Genomic DNA, 24,593 nt, shown 5'->3' with positions numbered 1-24,593 from the left:
TCTTTGGATGTGTGCTGATCCCAGCAAAGGAGGAGAACGTTGGGTTAGGCAGTTAGGTTTGGAAAAGGGCAATTCTTCAGGAGGAACTCAGATTGACTTTCAGCAGCCACAACTCCCAGAAGCTGGAGGAACAAGTTTCTTGGTCTTGTGGAAGGGTAGCTGAGTGACACACTGTAGCATTCACTGCAGTCTGATATCGCATTGTTTTAGTTTCTGTCATTCTTAAGCCATGATTTTCTTATTAAATTTAATTTTTTTGAAGACTTTGTTACCTTTTTTCTTTTATACTGAAGAAACAGATGTTTTCCTCACCATGCCACTGAACTCATTCACCTTTTCTTTATTCATTTATTTCTTCTTGAAAACATTAAGTTATCATTGACTTAATTTAGACCAACTTGGTTTATAGTCCTCTTGTTTTCACCCTTCCTCTTCTCACTGAATTATGAGGTGTATTAATTTTCTATTATTGCTGCAACAAATTACCACAAATTTTGTAGCTTAAAACAAGACCCATTTACTGTGTCACAGATATTTCTTGAAATAACTTGTCTGATGATAGTCCCTCTCCATGTCATTTCAGTATCATAAATTATTTTTAAAGCTATTGTTTCATTAAGGTTTCAGGAGGGAAGCTTAAAAAATATTAATACCAACTTGAACCAGAAGTTTGAAATACATTTAGTTGTGGCTCTGGGCTTACTATTCTGACTACCATAGTACTAAATGCATTTAAATATCCTATGGAACAACTTTACTTTTATTATTAATACTTTTCACAATGTATTATTTCTATGCATTTATTCTTTTTTTGTAATTAAAGAAGTTGTAGGTTTACAGAAAAATTGTATATAAAATAGAGTTACCATATACCACCCTATTATCTATGCATTTATTTTTTAGGTGATCTTTAGCAGAATTTTGTTAAGTTCCAGAAAATCTGATTGCATTAAATTTACAGATTAATTTAGGATATAATCAACATTTTTACAATATTGAATAAAGTATGGATTGTCTCTTGATTTATTCAAATCTCATGTCCTTCAGTAAATTTTGTGATTTTCTATATGCTAATCCTACAGACTTCCTGTTAAGTTTATTTCTAGGGTGTTCATATTGCTTTTACTAATCATTTTATTATATATTGTTAAATATAATAAAATATTTATTGATTTTACGAACTTGGCAGATAATCAATCACTTTACTGAATTCTTTTATCAATTTCAATAGTTTCCTTGATACTCTGGAATTTTTCCAGGTAATCCCATCAAACGCAAACAATGTTAATTTTGTCATTTCTTTTTCTTGTTTTATTGCATTATTGGCTAGAATTTCAAGGATGGTATTGATAACTGCTTTAATGTTGTCTGTGGCAGAGGGGCTAATTCCTTTTCTTATCTTTAGTAATAGATGACCTGAACCCAAGTTTTAGCAGGGCTCATGGTTTTCCAGCTAGAGATTCCCTTTCCCAGTCTCCTCTGTGGCAAGTAGTGGCCATGTCACTAATTCTCATTAATAAAATGTGAGCAGCAGTGATGCACATAACTTCTTTGACATCCCCTTAAAAGAATATCCTGTCAAAAACATTTAACATTTAAATATCCTTTTCTCAAATTATTTGCCCACAAAATGATCATAAACATCTCACAAAATTTCTTTGTGTTTCAGGGGCGAGGTTTCAGAAACACTACTGTTTCATTGTTACATATGCTTTTTATCATGTTAAAAAAAGTACTTTCTATATCTGGTTGATCAATATAGCTTTAATTAGGAATGGTGTTGAACATTATTTAGTGCCTTTAAAAAAATAGAGATGATCTCCTCAACCTAGAATTATGTTTAATTTAGATAAATATTTTGAATGATCTTTTCATTTTTGAAATAAACCCTATTTGGTTATAGTGAAATATTCTTTTAAGACAAGACCAAATTGATCTTGCTAAAATCTAGGATTTTTACACATATGCTCAAAAATGAACATCAACTCTAAGCTAAACACTGGGGATACCATGGGGAGCAGCATGCACAGAATCTCTATCATCACGGAACTTACATTCAGTGATTTTACTGTTCTAGTGGACATGCTTTTTTAGCATGCTATGAGGGTTGTGCAAGCTTCAAAAACTAAGCTAAAAAGCTTTCCATCATTTTCTCTGCTTTGAATTTAAAGCATAGGAATTAACACTTTAAGAATTTTTAAAACTTACCCAGATAAATCTGAGTGTGCTGGATGCTTTTTATTTTGGGATATAGGTCTTAAGCGTCTGTTTTTCAGTGATTGACCTAATTCAGTTTTCTATCTTTTTGGAGTCATCTATAATTTGTTTTTCTTGAAATGTAACTATTTCATTTTGATGTTAATACTTACTGGCAGCATAAAGTCATATAAAATATTTTAATAACTTTTAAACCTCCTTTTTAAGCTATCAGCCTTCTTAGTGGCAATATTCTCTGTCCTGTTACACTTCCCATAAATCTGTCAATTTTATTGATAATGCCAAAAATCAGCTATTAGATTACGAGAATATCAATATGTTAATTATTCTATCAATTTCCTTTTTAAAATTGTTTTTTAATTCTTTTATTGTTGTTGTTTTATATGTACTAATTTCTTCCTCCTGATTTCAATTAGATTATTTCACTTTTCATTTCTATTATCTTTAAATAATTCTTTAAAAAATTCTTATTTTTAGTCTTTCTTATTTACAGATAATTTTTTTCTCCATAGCTTGGTCATATCTGGCAGTTTTAACATGTAGTTTTTCACTCATGATGTTCCAACATATAACTGCAGTTTTACTTTTCTTTTAGACTCAGAGATGACTTATAAGGGTACTTTAAACTTCAATGTTTTCTATTTTTGTTTGTTTCTTTTTGGGTTTTCCTTTAATATTAATTTTTCGTTTTATTCCATCATACTATCTTCTTTTTCAAATTTAGTTCATCCCTTTAGGCCTCACATACATGCCACCTCCTTCAAGCTTTTCTCCTACCCTGCTGTGTTCTTGCCCTTCTCTACACTTTTACATACATCCCTAACATATTAGTGTTTAATACATTATTCGTCTTCTTTCTTCTTTTCTACCTTGTCCCCAGGCTATCTTATTCATGTTTATAAGATCTGCAGTTTAGTTCAGTAGTTTGTGAGGTTTCACAGCAAGATTCCATTTAATGCAACAAATATTTATTGAGCAACTATGCACCAGACATTGTATTAGGCACTACGATCAGAGTTAAATGGAAGATACAGCCCTGGGCTTCAAGAAATTCATCCTAGTAGGGGAAAGGAAAAAGTTATCACATTAAATAACCAAAATAAGCGTCGAGAAACTTTGTTTGGTAGTGAAGATAAATCATGCATAAAAACCGCTTACAGCACTAGAAAATTAACTGACATGCGCGAACAAATCTGTTCAAATGAAAAGAGGGAAAGGAAAGTGCGTTAGGTACAACTTCACCATAAATAGCCTAATAATTCAACCAAGTGATTATCCAAGTATAATCCATAGCACCTGCCAGAATCACTTGGACAGTTTGTAAGAAAAAAAAAAAAGTAGAGTCATACTTACTGGAATCAGAATGGGGTTAGGGGGCATTTATACCTGCGGTTTAAACAATCCCCAGGTATATGGGCCACGAGAAGTTTCAGAACACAGTGGGGCCGAGTTCCACAGACCTCAGGCCCCAGCGGCTTCCCCCATCTAACAAGTCTGCGGCTTCCATTCCCTTCCTCAGAGCTGGCACCTTAATATCCCGGCACCCGCCCACAGGGCTCAGCTACAGGATTCAGACCCCCAACCCCGCAAAGGATTCAGGGAAAAAGCATCTGGCCAATCTAAAGGGCGAGCGGGACGGTAGGCGACGTGCGGCAAGAAAGTTTCTTTGATTGACGTTAAATCTGCCCAATGAAAAACGAGGGTTAGGGGAGCTCCCGCCCGAATGGGCAGGACATTAGTGATTACCAGCCAATCCAGCTCAAGACTGACTATTTTGCGGGCGGTCTTTGAGATCGCCGAGGTCGTTCGTGTCTGTTGAACGGTTTGTGGGAGTAGTGGTTTCCTTAGTAGGGGGTTAAAATCGTTCTTGAGAAGAACATCTCTGTCCGAAGAGAAAATGAGTTTAGCTCTGAGGTCGGTAATGTGGAGGCCGCAGTGTCGGAGCGGGACTGTGTGTGTGTGTGTGTGTGTGTGTGTGTGTGTGTGTGTGTGTGTGTGTGTGTGTGTGTGTGTGTGTGTGTGTGTGTGTGTGTGTGTGTGTGTGTGTGTGTGTGTGTGTGTGTGTGTGTAAGGGAGGTAGTTTGGAGCCGAGGCGAAGAAGGGGAGGCGGGAACGGGTGAAGGAGGAGCCTTGGCCAACATCCTGGGTCCGGATCCGTCACCCAAGGGTCCTTCGTGTCCCACAGGTGATGAGTCCTGTGCATTTGTGTTGAGCTGGTCTTCTCTGTCAGCCCCTTGGACTTTACCAAAAAGGTGGCTGTTGTGGTTTGTGATCGAGGAGGGAATGAACTATCGCGAGATTTCTGCTCAGGGTGTTCTGGGAGAAATCAGGCAGCGGAGCATCTTTTTCGTCGGTGCTTGTTACCAGTCTCCAGCCTCCACCTTTTCTGCCCTTGTGCTAATGTAATCACTGAGTCGTACGTTTGGAAATAATCACAAAACTCGTTCTCCCAGGTTATATGGTATAACTGGGGACCTGTTTTAGTGACTAATAGGCAATCTTTCTCTTGGATTTCTTAAATTTCTTGCTTTACCTCTCATTTCCAGCCTCATCCTCCTTTGCTTGTCTCTCCTCTACCAACTCAGTCTGCAGTTAAAAATGTACAGATAGTGAATTCACTCTAAAATGTTCTGTGTTCCTCTAAGGGACAGTTGTGGTAGCCTTGGATGGGGTCACTTGTCGGCTACGGATTTTACTTCTGGGAATCTTGTAATAATGACTGACCCCGAGGAATGTCCAAGCTTGTGTGAAGTCAGGTCTCATGTGAAATAAAGGTCTTTCTCAGCTTTCTTATATTTCACCTTCTTGGCACTTTCTAGCCGTCTCTTCTTGACTTTTTTTTTTTGGTAGATTTCGGAGACCAAAGTGACCTTCAAATGCAAATACATAGTGTTCTAAAAAAATCAACTGGGTTTGCATTTAAAATTTTGTAAGATTCTTTTATCTTTAAAAACTTAGTCTTATGCAGGACTCAGTATTTTGGCTGATTGTTAACATAAGTGGAAGAAATTAAAAATGCAGTGCTAAAGTGTTAGAAACGTATAATCTAAAAACATTTTGAACCTGCAGTGTCAAAGTACTTTGTAAGTTTATTGGTAAATTGTGTGAGTTTTGTTTGTGGTAATTTTGAGAACTTAATTATAAACACCATCAAAAGTAAATCAAAAAAAAAAAGTAAATCAAATATATAATGATAGTCATGATTTTTTACTTTCATTTTAAGGTTTTTAAAAACTATTCTAGAATGATGTAAATAATAATTACAGGTGCTTTTTTTTGTGGGAGTTTCTGACATAAAAGTAATGTTTCTTATTCACAGTTCTTGTTTCTTTCACAATATTAGTGGTATTAGAAGAGTAAGGAAAGTTAGTTCCTCATTTCTTTTAATAACTTGTAACACTTCATTATTAGGAAGGGCAGATTTATAGCAGCTTAGATTGTGGAATGAGCAGAGAATTGACTGATAAGGAAAAATTTATCTTTCTCCAAAATACTTCCTCTTTAGAAATTTAGAAAATCATTCATTGGCTAATGTTTTTATTGCATTTTTGCAATCTTATTTTAGTCATTTAGAGGCATGAGAGTAAGATTAAAGTGGTCTAAAGACTTTTTCCCCCCCATTTCACAGAAATGAGTTTGTAGTAGACAAAACAAAAAGGAAAAAAAGAAGAGAACTCTCTGAGGAACAGAAGCAAGAAATTAAAGATGCTTTTGAGCTATTTGATACAGACAAAGATGAAGCAATAGATTATCACGAATTAAAGGTAATAGTGTACTTTAGAAACTATATTTCTCTTAAAATTATTTGCATTCTTGACCTTTGCTTCGAAATACATTTCTAAATAATTTCACTAAATTGGTTTTGGAAATATGAAACCATTTTAAGCATTCTTAGTAAGGTTTTATAGTAAAACTGAGTAGTACCCCTAATCCAACTTCTAGAAAATCCTTTTCATTTGGTAAAATAAATAGTATTTTAAATGTAAAAATACATTCCTATCTAAGGTACTTCTTTTTCATTTACATAATTAAAGGATTTTAGACTTTGGGATGTAAACAGTTCTTATATTCTTCCCACTTTTTTTGTGTGACATTCTTTTTTCAGATTGGGGGAGCATTAATTTGTTTTTAATTTGCACGTTAGTGAACACAGTGTCAACCTACTTTTTCTGGTGCCACAGCATGTCATGTCTGATGTTGACACAATGCTAATGGAGGAAGTTGTCTAGTGAAAGCCTGTTATTTATAGAAATATAAAGGAAAATTGGCATTTAAGGTGGTGTGGGTCTTACACTAGGCAGAGTGTGGGTCTTATACTCAGCACAGTGAGAAAGGTAGCATTTTGAGGAGATTTTTTGTCGTCTGTGGGGGATAGATGAAAATAAATGTTTATTTGGTAGTTTTAATTTTGGTAACTTTGTAAGGCAGGGATTTTTAAGCACAAGAATTCTGTGTAGGGAAAGTAACTATGCAGGGACAGGCTAGAAGGCAATAAAGGCCTATAAATTTGGCTTTCTCAATCTTGGGTCCTCTTTATCTCTCCCTCCCCACTGCTTTTTAAGTCACCCAGATTTAATCAGTTCTTCCTTTATAATGTCTTTTCCATTTGTTGACATTATCAGCATCTTAGATTGGGACCCTATTTCATACTTAAGCTTCCTAATTCCTAAATGGCTTCTTCACTTCTAGTTCACCCTGTATACTACCATTAGAGTCATCTTTCTAAAATTCCTCTTTCACCATATTGTTCATTGCTCATAAATCTTTAGTAACTCCTCCTTGCACAGTGCATAAAGTTGACATTCTCTTGCTTTTTCGTGAATGCCCTCTACACTTTCACTACCACCTACTTTTCTCATTTATTAACTTCTTTCTTTCTACCTGGACTCTTCTCATTCAGGTAAGCTTCTCTATTTATTGTTCTTCACACCTACTCATTGCTTTAGTGTCTTTTTTAATGCCAGTCATCATTTTCTAAATGCCCTCTACACTTTTTCATCCATCCATCAAGGAACAACCCAAATCTCTCCAAATAAGACTTTAACTAGTACCATTTCTCTCCTTCCTTGTTACTTGTAATGAGATCTCTTTTTCCTTTAAACTCAGGGTACTAGACTTGATAACTAATCCTGTAATTTCTGATGGTAGTTCTTATTTTAACATTTTGTCTCTTCTAGAATTGTATAACTTTTTAATATTTGTGCCATGCCTTTTTCCCATTTTGGTTGTTAATTCCTTGAAAACAGATAGCTTGTTAAAATTATCTGTGCACTAAACTATAAGTGCATTGTATAGTATATTCTACAGCACTTGTTTATTGGTTTGTCCTGTAAAAAGTATATGTAAATGACAAAAAGTTTCCATTTACTTTGTTTTTTTTAGACATAAAGTGTTGCAAAAGGATTATATGTTTTATTAATGTTCTGTCATCTCTTAAGATGTAAAAACTTATTTAAGAATTGGAAATCATTTTTGTAAAGAGTGCTTTATAATTTGCTTTTCCTTTTTAATCCAAAAGGTGGCAATGAGAGCCTTGGGGTTTGATGTAAAAAAAGCTGATGTACTGAAGATTCTTAAAGATTATGACACAGAAGCCACAGGGAAAATCACCTTTGAAGATTTTAATGAAGTTGGTGTGTATTTTAATAGTCTTTGTAATAAGCAGTTGTTAGGCTATTAACTGGTTAATATCATTAATTTTTAATTTTGTGGGTTATGGAATTTTATTACAGAACATTGCTATATAATGTGGCTCTTATTCAGGTGGGGTTTTGTTTTGTTTTGTATTGTTTTTGGTGCTCTTTTTTTCCTGGTTTTCAGAGAAAAAATAAGATTTACAGCTTTGCTGTGTGATGCATAGTTTTTTTTTTTTTTGGTATGTTCTGAAGATTCTAACAAAGGAGCTATACTGTAACTTTTTATGGAAAGATGCTTTTCCAAGTAATATCTGTTTGTATTATGTGATAAAACTAAATTATTTTCACCCAGTAAAACAGAAAATTTGGTATCCTGATCTCTGCAAAATATTTCCCAAGACCTTTTTGGTATGTGATTTTTTGTTGCCCAAGTGGTAGAAAAAGCAGCTGGTAGCAGCAGTTGGTATCTTTGGCTTTATTTGAAGCCTCGGCCTTAATGAGGGAAAACCCAGTTTGGATGACCTTGATCTCTGTGCATTTAGGTCATCTGTTTAGACTTAGAAGAGGGGAGAGGGTTTTAGTAAGGGAGGCAGTTGACTGAGTAGAAGCAGGAGAAAGTGTTTTAGCACTGCCAACTAAAGATAATGCATTGGGGTTTAATCTGGTTGAATGTTTGATTTTTGTATGTTTGATTTTAATGAATTATTTATAGTGTGTATATCAAACTTTCTTGGAATAGAGGATACTGGTAGGCAAGGACTTTGCTGTTATAACAAATATATTGTAAAGTATTATACATAGAATGTATAAATACTCAAATTTATTTTTATTAATTTTATATTATACCACTTCATATGGGTCACGAAATGAACATATTAAATGATTTTTAGATGTCATTTTAAAAATTTGGGAACAAATTCAATTACACACATACACACACACACACATATATATATACCCCTTACTTTAAATATACAGTATGAGGCAGTATGGAAAAGAAACAAGAAGAGATGGTAAGTATTAGACACAGAGAAATAACATTCAAACCATTATTACTTTTTTTAGATTTGAAAGCTCCAACCAAAAAGGGAGGAGAGGTAAGGTAGGGAACAAACCTAAAAGAGAAAGAAACCAGAGCACAGAAGATCCCCAATTTATGGATTAACAAGAGACTGTTTCAAGAGGCAGCTTGTCCTCTGGGAGCATATTCTTTTTTTTTTTCCCTTCTGTATTGTAGAATTATGTACTTCAGGGGAAGGAGATAGCCACCTTTATTCTCCTGCTTTGTAAGCTCTCCTCAGTTTATGATCATAGAGTGTTCCAAGTTTCAACTTAGATTATTTGTAGAAACAAAGTGTTAGGATATAGTAGAAATTGGTACTATTAGGATGGAGCTTTATGTAGTTCAGGTACATTTATTACACTGTAGTGGTTTAGCATGGACTATCTTGGAACCAGATTGCCTGGATTCAGGTACTGGCTTTGCTACTTGCTAGCTATGTAACTTGGTTATTTTACTTTTCTGTGCCTCGTTTTCCTCAACCATAAAATGGGAATAGTTGTACCATGTCTTAAGGTTCTTATGAGGATTACATAAGTTAATATGTAAAGTGTGTAGAAGAGGGCCAGCATATGGTAATTGCTATTTAATTGTTTGCTGTAATTGTTATTACTTTAAAAAGTAATTTTCTTTCTTTTTTTAGAAGGCTGGAAATAATCATATATGCATTACTGGATATAGAAATCATTTTACTCTATGTATTTATATTTTTCTGATTGTCTTTCTCAGTTGCAGACTATTTAAAGCATTATATTATTGTAATTAATATTTTTATCAGACATTATTTCACCTTAACTGCATGCAGTTTTTTAGTTTTAATTTTATTAATAGCTGAGACTGGAGTCCCATGCCACTTCTCCCTGCCTAAAGTTCCCCGTCTTTTCCATGTTATTAACAGCAGAAATACTGGGTTCCTTTTTAGAGTAAATGGTCACGGCTCAACTTCAGTTATGAATCTCAAAGATGAACATTTTGAATGACTCAGTACATATTTTAGCTGTCTTAAGGTTACCTGTTGATAATACCAGCTGTCAAATAAAATATTTTATTACTGATTGGCAATCACATAGTCAAGAATATGTATTTTCCCTATTTGTTGATTAAATTTGAATAATAACTGACCACAGATGAATATGTTTCATGCTTTGGGACAAGTAACTCCAATTCAGAGCAATTTGAGTCTTTAGTTTTATGTACCATCTATTACTAAGGATACTGTTCCAAGAGTATTTCTGAATGAAGAAGTCTGGCACTTCATTGGGATGTTTTAATTAAAATTAATAAAAAATATTAAAAATATATTTAATGTAAGTTTAGAATCAAGGTAGCCTGAAACTAGTGAGTAACATAGGTGTTTTTGGAAATTGCTGTCTTTAAAATAAGACCAGGGTAAATCAGAATTTATACTTGGTTTTAGTTTGCCAGAGCTATTGTAACAATGTAAACTAGTTGACTTAAAGAAATTTCTCTCACTATTCTGGAGGCTAGAAGTCCAAAATCAAGTTTTCAGCAAAGCCATGTTTCCTCTTGGGGGAGAATCTGTTTCTTGCCTCTCCCCTGGCTTCTGGTAGGTGGCTGGCAATCCATGGCATTCCTTGGCTTTTGTTAGCTTAATTCAATCTCTACCTCTTTCACGTGACTGTCTCTCTTGGACTCTCTGTGTCTTCTTACAAGGACACCAGCCATATTGTTTGTCCTCATTTTAACTAATAACATCTTCAAAGATCCTACAATAAATTCATATTCATAGGACGAGGTGTTAGTTCTTGAACATGTCTTTTGGGAGGACACAATTCAATCCATAACAAACACTATCTGTTTTGGCATGTACTACTTATTTAATTGCCTATTTGGAATAAATGCATTATTTTTATTTTGCTTATTTAACATTTGCTGAACTTTTTGATGTTAGGGACTGTTGTGGTAAGGGAGGAGAATTACTTAAAGGTTACTAAGAGGTTCAACTTTATAGGAATTTGCAATTTAAATGTATGTGATGACAAACTATGGTTCCATGTGGTAAATTGTAATTTTGTCTTGGGCAGAAGTTCATAAACTACAGCCCTTGGACAAAATTTGATTGCCCTTTGTATACAGCCACACCCATCCTTTTTTGCTGTTTTGTTTTACAGTGGCTGAGTTGAATAGTTGCAGTGGAGACCTTACTGTCTGGAAAGCCTAAAATATTTACTCTTTGGCTCTTTATAGGCAAGATTTATCAATCCTTGTTCTAGAGGAGTAGAAAAAGGTTTTGCAGAGGGGATTTAAAATTTAGGTCTTTGGAAAAATGAGTAAGATTTCATCTCAAAAAGAATATTGCAGGAGGAGTAGAGAAAGCCATTTCAGGCATGAATAACAGCAACAAAGAGTATACCATGTTTGGGAAACTTCAGGTAGTCCTGTGTGACTGGAGATTAGGGGAATGTCTGGAAAGGTAGGATTGAGCCATGTAGAATTTGGACTTCAGTCAGCAGATCATTGGCCATTTTTAAGGAAGGGGATATGATATGTTTTGGAAAGGAAACTGATGAGAGTATTGAAGATGGGTTGGAGAGACCAGAGACTGAAGTCAGAAAAGTACAGTTTTTTTTTGTTGTTGTTTTTGTTTTTATGCCAAGAATAGTGAGGATAAAAAGAAAAGGGATACTTTCAAGAGTAAATAGATAGGCAATGTCCTCAGAGGACTATGGGATCTAATCATTGATCAGGTTTATGGGATTGAAAAGAATTCAGGATTTTCAAATATAGGAAACTAGCTGTTAATGATGCTAATGTTACTAATGTTAATAACTAGCTGTTAAAGATGCTAATGTTATTGTTAATGCTTTATTTTGGGAGAGGGTGGGGGGAGTAGGTAGCAGAAGCTAGCTTGGTGATAGTGGGAGGAGTTTGGGTTCCAATATGATGAGTTCAAATTAACTGGATAGAAAATTTCAGAAGACGAAATATAGTGAAGCCGTATTTCTTAGTGATACCTTTAATGATTACTATTTACTTTTAATATGATATTTTTGAATTTGCTGTATTCATCAGTGATTTTTATAATGTGTGAAGTGCAGTTATTTTGCTGAAGTACATTTTTGGTATTATAATTAAATCATTTGAAAATACAGTTACCTTAATAGAAATTTGGAGTTTTGTGAAATGGATTGAACCCGGCTTAATTGCTTGCATGTCAGTTGGCTTATTTTCATTGAAGAAAAATGTACTTCTTATGTAATTAATTCTACTTTGTGGAACAGGAATAGTGTGAAGGTATGGGGGAGAGTTACCATAAAGTTATGTACAGGATAATGTTTTAACTGTCCAGAATGACAGGAATTTACAGTTCCCAAGAAAAGCTACATTCTTAGGCACAGTATTGATAAAAGATTATAGACACATAAATCTGAAATAACTCTAGTGCAATTAAAGCACCAGTGGGATAAGGATTTCTGCATCTTGGAGCCCCATCTGTTCCCCAGATCACCCTGTTGCTTCTTAAGTACGTTAATACTTTCAGCAAGCTGCTTGTTTGGTTCACCTGTCATGTAAATTATTTAATTGGTGAAGAAAATTTCTTAACACTTTTTTTTCCCTGTCCTGCTTTTTTATTGGGACTCAATTCAAAATAAGTTGAGTAGAAGCCACAGAGTTAAGTGTGGTATTTTATTTTGGTGTTATGTCTGTATATATGCCAACTCATTTTTGACTGAATATTTATGAGCTTTGATTTGCATATTTATAGTAATATACTGCAATTAGTTACTTGGAAAGCTTTTTGTATAAAATTAATAGATGAAGACTTTTGAATGTATGTGTAGATTATATAACATTAGCTTGAATAGGTGCTTACTCTAAAACTTACTCTGGTTGAAACAGCAGCAAAACAACAATAGCTTATTAGGAATTGAATTGTAATTTTTTTTGGTGAAGTTTATTTAATTGTTCCAAAATATTGATCTACAAGCTGTTGTAAATTTCTAATGATTTGTAAACCTCAACAAGGGTTACTTTTCTTGTAGTGCTAGGCCAGCACGTAGAATTACTTGGCTATTTTAAAGTTTTTTCGAGTAGCTTAACATTTTGTATACCACAGATTTTTGCCTCAGTTTTTGTTATTGTGAATTTATTAAAGACTGTAGTAATGTTGAAAATGTTGTTTGTTTACTATATTATTATATTTAGTATATTAAAATATATGATTACTTTTCAGGTCTGAAATTATTCACATATATTTTTAGTTAGTTGTTTTAAGACTAATATCTTGCTGAACAAAATAGATACTACTTTAGAGAGAACTCTTTCCCAGAGCTTTTTTTGACTGCAAGATTCAGTCCTTTTTACTGATTTCCATATTTTGGAAAACCAATAGGTTCTTTTAACCATAAAGATATCAACTATATTTTCACCTATTGTCTGAGATTATGTCTGTATCAATGATGTCAGTATGTTTTGTTAATTTGTCAGTTTTTTTGTTGCTGTTTGTTTTTAAGTTGGATTAACTTGAAGGAGAATCAGTGGTTAATATTAGGCTTAACCAACCAATAGGTTTTATCTAATTGCCTTTATTTTGTTTGTATGTCTTCTCTACAACTAGGTTAAAAACTCCTGTGCTTAGTGTTAGTGGAGCTTAGAACAATTCTAAATAATAGTAGACTTTAAATATGGTGTAACTATAGTACTTAAAATTTTCTCTTTGTGTGATAGAAATGGTTTTGCTTATTTTTATAGTAGAACAAATTGTTGATAATAAAATGACTTAACTTCTGAATATTAATTTGATCCTTCTAGTTTCAGGTTTATATCTTTGAGGCTTTGGGCTCTAATTTGGCATTTTGTCAGACTAAGTATTGACACATTTACAGCTTTAATTCTTATTTAATGTTTAGTTGATTTCATAAATGAATATCTTTGTGATTATGCAGTTTTTTTTTAAACTATAGTGACAGACTGGATATTGGAAAGAGATCCACATGAAGAAATATTGAAGGCATTTAAACTATTTGATGATGATGATTCAGGTAAAATAAGCTTGAGGAATTTGCGACGTGTTGCCCGAGAATTGGGTGAAAACATGAGTGATGAAGAACTTCGGGCTATGATAGACGAATTTGATAAAGATGGTGATGGAGAAAGTAAGTTTTAAGTAGAACATTTTCCAAGTGTTCCTGATACTGCATATATAGTAAATTTTTCTAAAATCAAATAACTTTCAAGACCCTTTGCAAACTGTTTCTTTTCATTCATTGTTATTGTTCTTATATGGCCTTATTGCATAAACATTTTACATAATTAATTTAGACTAAAGCAGACCTTTAAAACCAACTATACACATTGTAATATGAGGCTTCATACTTCAACAAGGTACTTTACTTTTCTCTGAAGTGAAACATCACCAAAATTTCCGTGCAGAATAAAATTTTATTCTGTAATGCCTTCTCTTATCCTACATGCATTTCTTACATGTTACTAAATTCTGTTGAATCTGTCCTTCAGATGTTCTGAATCTGTATTATTTCTTTGTTCAGGACTGCTGTCTTACTTCAAGCCCTAATTCCTTGCTTGGAATGTTATAGTAGCCTTATTTATTATTTTCTTGGGTGCCTACTGGGTCCTATGTGCTGATCAGTGCTGTACCAGGGGAAGAGGCAGATGTGTTCTCTGCCGTCATAGAATTTACAGTCTAGTAGTGGCCTCCCAATTGCCCTTGTTTGCCTATAATTCCATAATCTCTTCCTTCTTCAGTTTAAAGATTCTGTTCTTTTCCTAAAATATAGGGCTGATGATGTGATTGCCCTGTTCAAACATTTAGGATGATTCTTTACTGCCTACAGAGTAAACTTTAAGGCCTTCTATGATTTGCCCTACGTTAAACATCTACAGCCATACCTTATTTTTTTGTGCTTCACTTTGTTGTGCTTCACAGATACTGGTTTTTTTGTTTGTTTTTTTTTTTACAAATTGGAAGATGTGTGGCAACCCTGCATTGAGCAAGTCTGTGGGTATCATTTTTCCAACAGCATGTGCTCACTTTGTGTCACATTTTTGTAATTCTTGCAGTACTTCAAAATTTTTCATTATTATATCTGTTATGGTGATCTGTGATCTTGGATGTTACTGTGTAATTGTTTGGGGCACCACAAACTATGCCCATATAAGATGGGGAAATTAATCGATAAGTGTCTGTGTGTGTGACTGCTCCACCGACTGGCCGTTCCCCCATTTCTCTCCCTCTCCTTAGGCCTTCCCATTCCTGGTGAAGATACTGAGAACATTGTTGAAATGACAACAAAGGATTTAGAATATTTAAAATAAACTTAGTTGATAATGCAGTGACAGGGTTTGAGAGGATTGACTCTTAATTTGAAAGAAGTTCTGCTGTGGGTATAATGCTATTAGACAGCATTACATGCACAGAGAAATCTTTCACGAAAGAGGCAATCGATGCGGCAAACTTCATGGTTGTCTTATTTTAAGAAATTGCCACAGCCACCCCAAGCTTCAGCAACTACCACCCTGATCAGTCACCAGCCATCAACACTGAGGCAAGACTGTCTACCAGCAAAAAGATTATGACTCACTGAAGGCTCAAATGATGGTTAGCATTTTTTGGCAATAAAGTATTTTTTTAAGTTAAGGTATGTACATTGTTTTTTTAGACATAATGCTATTGCACACTTAATAGACTGCAGTGTAGTGTAAACATAGCTATTATATGTACTGGGAAACCAAAAAATTCATGTGACTTGCTTTACTGTGATGTTCACTTTATTGGGGTGTATTGGAACTGAACCCACAGTACTTCTGAGGTATGCCTGTAGTTTTATTTTCTCCTGTATTCTTCTACTTTAATTTTTCACTCTCATCTTCCATATATATACAACTTTGACAAAATGCTCTGTATTCTGGAAACACTTTTATGCACATTGCCTTTCTTCATGCTGTTCCTTAATCCTGGAATGCTCTCATTGCCAGTTTCTGTCTGCTAAAATGTTGGTCATTCATATGGCTACATTTTAAACACTTATCTTTTTTTTTCGCAAAAGCCTTCCCCAGTGGTCTCTGTTAATGTGAAGTATGAGTCTTTCATTGAGGGTCTATAGCCCTCATTTAGATACTTCTCTGCCTTCTGTGAGTTGTATGTATGTCTATCTCTCCAGTTGTGTTGTAAGCCCCTTAAACACAGTTTTGAATCCTATTGTAGGAAAGTACTGTATCAAAAGACTAGAGGCTTTAGAATCACATAGACCTGAATTTGAATTGAATCTCTGCCACTTAATTGCTTTGTACATTTGAGCAAGTTCAATAACAATGAGTCTCAGTTTCCCCTTTTGTAAAAATAGGAATGGTAGTACTTTCCATGGTGGTTATGAGTATTAAATGAAGATTTAATATTTAAAAATATTTGAAAGTGCCTAGCATTAAATATAAGCTTGTTTTCCTTTTTCATCTTTACTCATTTTTGTATTCCCCTGCAGTTTCTTGAACATAGTGAATGCTGTATTATTTGTTGACATAAAGCCCTGAGTAGGAATGTGTTACAGTAGGTATATACAGTACCAACTACACACATATATATTCCTTTGGAATACTTTAATAAGGAGGTAAGAGAGTAGCAACTCACTGTTAGTTCAGGTTTGTAGATTGTAGTTGGTAATTGTGCATTACTGTGCTCTCATTATATTTTTGTGAGCATTATATGAGCATTATAAAACTTTTAAATTATTTTTTATATTAGTCCTTTGAAGGGTACTGATATAGTTATATTTTAAAATAAAGATGACTAAAATCTGAGGATATTTAAATGACTTCTTAAGCTACTAGTCTCATATTTGGACTTAAAATTCACTGAATTCATGTTATTAGAATTTCTAAGTCTTCCCTAGCTGTCAGTTACTACCACCTCTGTCTCATAAATTAACTTTAAAGGAACTCTGTTTTTAAAGGTTTCCTCTTCAGTGGCATAGAGAATCCTGGTATGTCTGTTTCATAAGTCTTTTGAGTAGTCGTGTCTGGATTTGAAGTACAAGAGTTACAAAATTTTTTTTTTTTTTTTTTCTGTACGGGACATCTGCAGATTAGATTTTGGTTATTAGCTTCATTTGGCAGTAAAAGAAAATATCAATTAGGAAGCCACCTCAAATTCAGAGTTGGTGTAAAACTTTGCTTAGAAAACATATCCATTCTTGCCTCTGCTGTTATACTACTGTCTCTTGCTTTTGAGTCTCAGAGTTGACACCTGTGCTCCATTGCTTGAGGATTTATACCAGTGCATCCTTAAAATATTTCTTCTGCCATCACTACTTTCATTACTCTATTTTAAGTCAATCTACACTTGTTGCTTGGGTATTTTATTCTTGTTTATTCAAATGACTAATAGACAAAATAACATTTTTTCTCTTTTTTCCAAGTGATCGGTCACAAATTGAATACATCTGATGCATTAGATTGTTAATTTGCATTAAAAAATTTGTAAGGTTTGTCTTTTTGTGGGGGAGTCTAGGGGTCTTATCATCTTAGAATAACTCTATCCAGTAGTTGCCAATTTGGTCTGTGGATCTCTAGGGTAGGGGACTTCTGAGGTATTGCATGGGGTCTGGGCATTCATGTATGCGTCAGATATTGTCTGTTGACCATATGAATGATTGCACATGCACATATATTCTGCTATTTTTCATTTATATCTATAGATGCTATTGTAATGGACAAATACACTTATTTTACAGAATTCGTAGTAGCTATTTGTCATCATATATTTTGTCAAACAAGATATGCTAAGTACAACTGTTATTGTGGCAAGTCTAGGAAATTATCTATAGTTGAAAAGGTATTCTTGTATCCAGAAACAATTGGGAACTACAGATTAATCCATTTGGTCTGGCTTTGGGATATTGCCTTAACTTAAATGGTCTCTATGTCTGTATAAACATCTGCCCATTTTTGAAAAAGCAGGACATTTCATAATAATTTATTAATTCCATCACATAATTTGGAGTCTTTTGACTGCAAACCAAATTTTATTCATAGACATAAATTGCTTTCTTTGAACATGTTAAACTGGTAAAGATCACAATACTTTGCTGCCTTTTTTCAGGACTTTAATAATTCTTCTGTCTTTATGACTATTTCAAACTATTCATATCTAAGAGCAATGAAAATGTTTTATTTTTCCATTGTGTATATAGAATAGTAACGTAGTGAATAAGAAATTAAAGGAAAAGAAGATAAAATGCAAGGTATAATGGCAATATATAGAGAGGATCCCTTTTCTATCACTTTTCCAAGATATGTAAAATAAAACAGTAAGTTTTTTTTGAAAAATGAAACCAACAATTATAAAGCCAAAATGGGCCAACTTTTATATGATGATAATAGTTAACATTTATTTAGCAGTTACTATATGTTAGATGTTGTACTCAGCATATTACAGTAGGGATTATGTCATTAATTTTCATAATAGCTTTTGTGAAGTAGACACAATATTCCTGGACATACTTAGGATAGATGCATGTATAGATGAGAAAACTAAGGCTTTGAGAGGTGGTTATCACACAGCTAATATATATGACAGAGCTGGAACTCAAACTCAGATCTCCATAATTTTAAGTATATGCTTTTAACTATAATAACACTGTACTGCCTCTTGGTCTATAAAGTAAAATATGAATTAGGTTTCTGTGTTTATGGATTTTTTAAAATTATATACTATTGTAGGAAGCTATGTGTTAGCAAAATATTCAACAGGCACTTCAGATGGTAAAATTTGTTTTCTCTGCTCTGAAACCAGGTGATCTCTAAGTTTAATCTATTTAATTCTCTAAAATTCTTTATTTTAGTGACTTGTAAGATTTACCCTGTGAAGTGGTTGATTTATGAAAAATTTAAGGCAGTGTAGAAGAAAATGAAGTATGTGTTTGAATCAGTAAACTTTTAGCAAATGCCCATTTTATGTTTGACATTGTGCTAGATTTATTAGATATAGTAACTTCATATTATTAGATATTGTAGATAGAGAGGGTTATAAAACCAAATGTACAAAGAAATCACAGATTCCTTTTAATTGCCTGAAAGGCGCGTTGGTAGTATAAGAGCTAGTTTAATTTCCTTAGCTGCTTTCTTCCCCTTTGCTTTCCTTTTTTTTCAACTTAAATTTTTTTTTGTGTGTAGGAAATTATAAATAGCTTAAAATACTTTTGAAATGCTATTATACTTTAAAGTATATGGATATAGATAAATACTATAAAATGAAGTATTTTGTGATTTATTCTGTATGAAGCTTACTTTGAAATTCAAGTATTAAAATTTTACAGATGGGGGAGAGGTTTAGATCTGTAACAACACATAAATACGTTTCGTATTTTGAATATTTTAGTCATCAGTTCTTTTTTATTGTTAAGATAATTTGTAGTCAGGTCATTCTAAGGCTTCTTTTATTATTTTATTTTTCTTAAGAAGTTAGTCTGGCTTCTGGTTTTGGTTTGCATGCCTCAGTCTAGATTGACTAAATCAGGGATTCTTAAATTTGGGTCCACATGGGTTAAATTATTTAAAAATTTTCTTTATTTGATTTTTGATTTACTGGAGGGAGAAGAGAGGTCATAGCTTTCATAACATATTCACACATGACCATTTAATTGCAAAGGTTAAGCATCACTACTACAATTTGTAAGATCCTTAAAGTAGTTTTAGTTTCATTCTCACCATGTCTTTCATAGTGCCTTGTAGGTGTTTAATATAATATTGAATGCATGAATATGTGGTTCTCTATCAGTTTTTGGACAGGTCACTCTTTAATCATTATAGCTTATATTTGCCAGGCACAAACAGTTTTCTTTCTTTATCTATGTTCTATGTACTACCACTTCAACTTTATTTCTGCCTCTTGTCAAACCTGGTCCTATGTTTTTATTTTAGGGCCCAAGGCAAAGATTTATCTTTACTGAAATTTTTCTCATCAGTAATGTTTTCCCAATATGACTGATTTTTTTAAACACCAGTATGTGGTTTTTATTTTAACAGATCGTGCTTTGTGTTAAACGGCGGTTGTTCTCTGTTTCAGGTTTGAAATGTGACTAACATGATTATTGAAACTGGTTTTATACACGAATGCTGTAACTTTTTCATTTTGTCTCCTCAACATTTTTGTAATTGGTTAATGTTTCCTTTCCTTTTCATTATGAATGTTCTCAAGCACAGAGAAAAATTGTTAAGACTAGTACAGTGAAAACTGCTGTACTTTCTATCTAGATGGAAGAATTGTTAACATTTTACATATTTTATCTACCGTGCACATATATAGGCATATCTTGTGTTATTGCACTTTGCTTTTTTGTGCTTTGCAAATATTGCGTTTTTTACAAATTGAAGATTTGTGGTAACCCTGCATCAAGCAAGTCTTATGGGCACCATTTTTCCAACTGCATGTGCTCACTGCATGTGCTCACTGCATGTGTGTCTCTGTGACACATTTTTGTAATTCTCGCAGTATTTCAAACTTTTTCATTATTATATCTATTATGGTGATCTGTTACCTTGGATGTTACTTTTGTAATTGTTTTGAGGCACCATGAACCATGCCCATATAAAATGGCAAACTTAATTTGATGTTACTATTGTAATTGTTTTAGGGCATCACTAACCACATCTGTATAAGGTAAGTGTTCTTTGTGTTCTGACTGCCCCACAGATGGCCCATCCCCCAATCTCTGTACATCTTTTCAGGCCTCCTTATCCCTTGAGACACAATACTGAAATTAGGCCACTGAATAACTGTACAATGGCTTCTTAAATGTTCAAGTGAAAGGAAGAGTCACAAGTCTCTCACTTTAGATCAAAAGCTAGAAATGATTAAGCTTAGTGAGGAAGGAGTGTAAAAGCTGAGATAAGCAGAAAGCTAGTCCTTTCTTTTGCCAAACAGTTAGCTGAGTTATGAATGCAAAAGAAAAATTCTTGAAGGAAGTGAAAATGCTGCTCCAGTGAGCACACAAATGACGAGAAAGCAAAATAGCCTTTTTGCTGATATTAGAGAAAATTTTAGTCGTCTGGGTAGAAGATCAAAATGGCCACAACATTCCCTTAAGCCAAAGCCTAATCCAGAGCAACGCCATAACTTTCTTCAATTCTGTGAAGTTTGAGGGAGGTGTGAAAGCTGCAGAAGAAAAGTTGGAGGGTACCAGAGGTTGGTTCATGAGGTTTAAGAAAAGAAGCTGTCTCAAAACAATTACAAAAGTAACATCAAAGATAACAGATCACCATAATATAATATAATATAATATAATATAATATAATACATAATATAATATAATATAACATAACATAACATAATAATGATAAAGTCTGAAATATTGCAAGACTTACAAATATACCACAAATATTCAATTTCCTGAACTGTTTGAAAACAAGCTGCAGCAAGTTTTCAGAAGATCCAGCTAAGATAATTGATGAAGGAGAATACACTGAACAACAGATTTTCAGTATAGAAGAAACAGCCTTCTATTGGAAGAAGATGCCATCTAGGACTTGAATAGCTAGAGAGGAAAAGTCAATGCTGGTGATTCTGAAAACCGTAGGGACCTTAAGAATTATGCCAAACCTATTCTGCCTATCCTCCATAAATGGAATAGCAGAGCCTGAATGATAGCACTTCTGTTTACAATCTGAATTACTGAAGAAGTCCCCTGTGGAGACCTGCTCAGAAAAAAAATTCTTTTCAAAGGAATCTTGTTGTTTTTATGCCTGCTAACATAGTATCCATTTTGCAGCCCTCGGATCCAGGAATAATTTTGATTTTCAAGTCTTACTAAGAAATACATTTTGTAAGGCTATAGCTGCCACAAATAGTGATGCTTCTAATGGATCTGGGAAAGTAAATTGAAAACTTTTTGGGCAGGATTCACCATTCTAGATGCCATTAAGAACACATGATTCATGGGAGGTGGTCAGAAATCAACGGTAACAGGAATTTGGAAGAAGTTGATTCCAACCCTCATGGATGATTTTGAGGGGTTCAGGACATCAGTGGAGAAGGTAACTGCAGATGTGATAGAAATAGTAACAGAACTAGACTTGGAAGTGGAGCCTAAAGATGTGACTGAATTGCTGCAATCTCATAAAATTTGATAGGATGAGTTGTTGTTTCTTATGGATGAGCAAAGAAAGTGGTTTCTTGAGACGGAATCTACTCCTGGTAAAGATGCAGTGAACATTGTTGAAATGACAACAAAGGATTTAGAATATTTAGAATAAACTTAATAAAGTTGCAGCAGGGTTTGAGAGGATTATTCCAGATTTGAAAGAAGTTTTGCTGTGGGTATAATGCTATCAAACAGCATTGCATGCAGAGAAATCTTCCATGAAAGAGTGAGTCACCAATGCGGCAAACTTCATGGTTGTCTTATTTTAAGAAATTGCCGTATCTATCCCAACCTTCAGCAGCTACAACTCTGATCAGTCACCAGCCATCAACATTGAGGCAAGACTGTCCACCAGCAAAAAGATTACAACTTGCTGAAGACTCAGATGATGGTTAGCATTTTTTAGCAATAAAATATTTTTTAAGTTAAGGTATGTACATTGTTTTTTTTTTTAGACATAATGCTATTGTACACTTTGTGTAAACATAACTTTTATATGCATTGGGGACAAAAAATCTTGTGACTTGCTTTATTATGATATTCACTTTATTGTGGTGGTCTGGAACTGAACTCTCAATATTTTTGAGGTATGCCTGTATTTTTTCCTAAACTGTTTGAAAACAAGTTGTATGTATCATAACATTTACTGCCTAATATTTTAGCATACATCTAAGAATAAGAATATTATCTATCATAATCATGATACTATTGTCATACCTAAGAAAATTAACAATAATTTTATATCATCTAATATTTTCCTCATTTCAAAAAATATTCCAGAATAGGAGCCCTGCGGTCCATTTTCTTATACCACACAACACCTAGAATGTTGAGCATTCTGTAGATCTTTTAAAATGTGTGTATCAATGGAGTGTTTTTCTATTTAACATTTAGGGTATTTGAGAGTTAGAGAGTTAGAGAAAGATCATCTGTAAATTTGGTGCTTTCACAAAAAGAAAGTGAGATGCAGAACTGTTCTGTGGCAGAGCTAGAACTAGAATGCAGGTCTCTTCTTTCTCCATGCAGTGCTTTATTTATTTATTTATTTATTCATACATACATACATACATACGTACGTACGTACATACATCAAAATTATTTCCAACTTGGGCCTTGATAAGATATGTATTAAGTCATGGGATGCATAAACTCACCTGTTTTACAAAGAGGAAGCATTCTTTTATGAACGTTTTTTACTAATGATGCATGTCTGTGTGTGTCTTGATTTTTAAACATTTAGTAAGATCTGCTATTTCTGGATTGCTGTTTTTAACATTTATGTTTTATAAATTGGAGGGTCTTACTGAATTTCATTTATAATGTTGGTAAATTAACTGTCTTTATCAATGATTATTTCCTGCATTTATATTTTATAGTTTCTATATTACTGTGGTAATTAAGATTAATTGTGAATATCTTTTTTTAATTGCCATTTCCATTGATATTTTTAGTTTTGAGGTATGCCAGCCTGGTTTCAATTATTTTTTCCTTTTAAAAAGCCTTTAAAATAAACTTTGAAATATATAAACATTTTAAAAAATGGATTTTTCCCTAATTCTGTTTCTTATTTTAGAATTCCACCAATTTGCATGCTTATGTTCAAGCTTACTTATGATGGTTTGTTAATGAACTAGTAGAATAACGATTATATATTGTTTAACCATCTAAGAAATTAAAATATTTCTAGCTCTTTAAACTATTTTAACAAGTCTATGCAAATATTATGACTGTGATTGACTTCTTTTGTAACATACATTATAATAATGTCTTTTCCCCAGATAGTAGTATAAAATACTAATTTATGTTGTGTGCCACTTTTTATATATTTTTGTATTCATGAAGTTCTATTTAATAAACATGTTTAAGTTCCTAGCTGAGAAGTAAACACAAAAATTTATTTATGAAGAATTTTGTGTAATGTAAAATTTAAGAATTACTTAGTGGAAAATAGTACTGTTCTTTTAAATGATAAGATACTTGTATTTCTGATGGTTACACTTTCTTTTTTACTACAGTAAATCAAGAGGAGTTCATTGCGATTATGACTGGTGACATTTAAAGAATTACAAGGACAATCACTTAAGAATGTTGCAGTTACCATCTTATATTCTATTTTTGTGCCTGGAGCCACATTAAAAAAGAAATCAGCTTAGTTCTTTTTTCCAAAAGGGCCTAGAATAAGCATCTTACGTATTTGTATTTTACTACTTTTAAGTTTCTTTTTATAAACAGTATTGTTAGTACGTAAATAGCTCTGTTTTCTATTTATAATATAGTTTTTATATAAAGTTTTAAAAATTGAATCATGTGATTAGATTATTTGAAGTTTTTAACATTAGTATTCACTTTTGTTTTGGTATACAAGTTTTTCAGATTTTCATTAATAAAATGTTTATTTTATTAGTATTTTATAGTTTGGTAAATCTGCTTTATTGTTAATATCTGTTGACCCTCAGTAGTATCTTTTTTGAAACTTTCTACACTTTTACTAGTTTCTAAAACAAAAGTTGAAATACAAAATTCTGTTCCTTATATTTCATCAAATTTGACATTCTATGTATCAGT

General features: G+C 33.3%; 1 protein-coding gene across 2 annotated transcripts; it reads left to right on the top strand.

The window, feature by feature from the left end:
* The first annotated feature begins 3,990 nt into the window (after positions 1-3,990).
* CETN3 (centrin 3) lies at positions 3,991-24,162 on the top strand. Of its 2 annotated transcripts, none has more exons than XM_037801708.1 (5): positions 3,991-4,131; positions 5,846-5,981; positions 7,736-7,850; positions 13,839-14,030; positions 24,044-24,162. In XM_037801708.1, the coding sequence occupies exons 1-5, from the start codon at positions 4,115-4,117 to the stop codon at positions 24,085-24,087; spliced, it is 504 nt and encodes a 167-aa protein (XP_037657636.1). In that variant the 5' UTR covers positions 3,991-4,114; the 3' UTR covers positions 24,088-24,162. The 2 variants fall into 2 exon arrangements, with proteins under 2 accessions (XP_037657636.1, XP_037657635.1); XM_037801707.1 differs by lacking the exon at positions 24,044-24,162 and adding an exon at positions 15,137-15,479.
* Positions 24,163-24,593: the final 431 nt, after the last annotated feature.

Source organism: Choloepus didactylus, chromosome 13, assembly GCF_015220235.1.
Source record: "Choloepus didactylus isolate mChoDid1 chromosome 13, mChoDid1.pri, whole genome shotgun sequence".
NCBI lineage: Eukaryota > Metazoa > Chordata > Mammalia > Pilosa > Megalonychidae > Choloepus > Choloepus didactylus.
The sequence above is the reverse complement of the archived record's forward strand: the minus strand, read 5'-3'. Positions and strand labels throughout refer to the sequence as shown.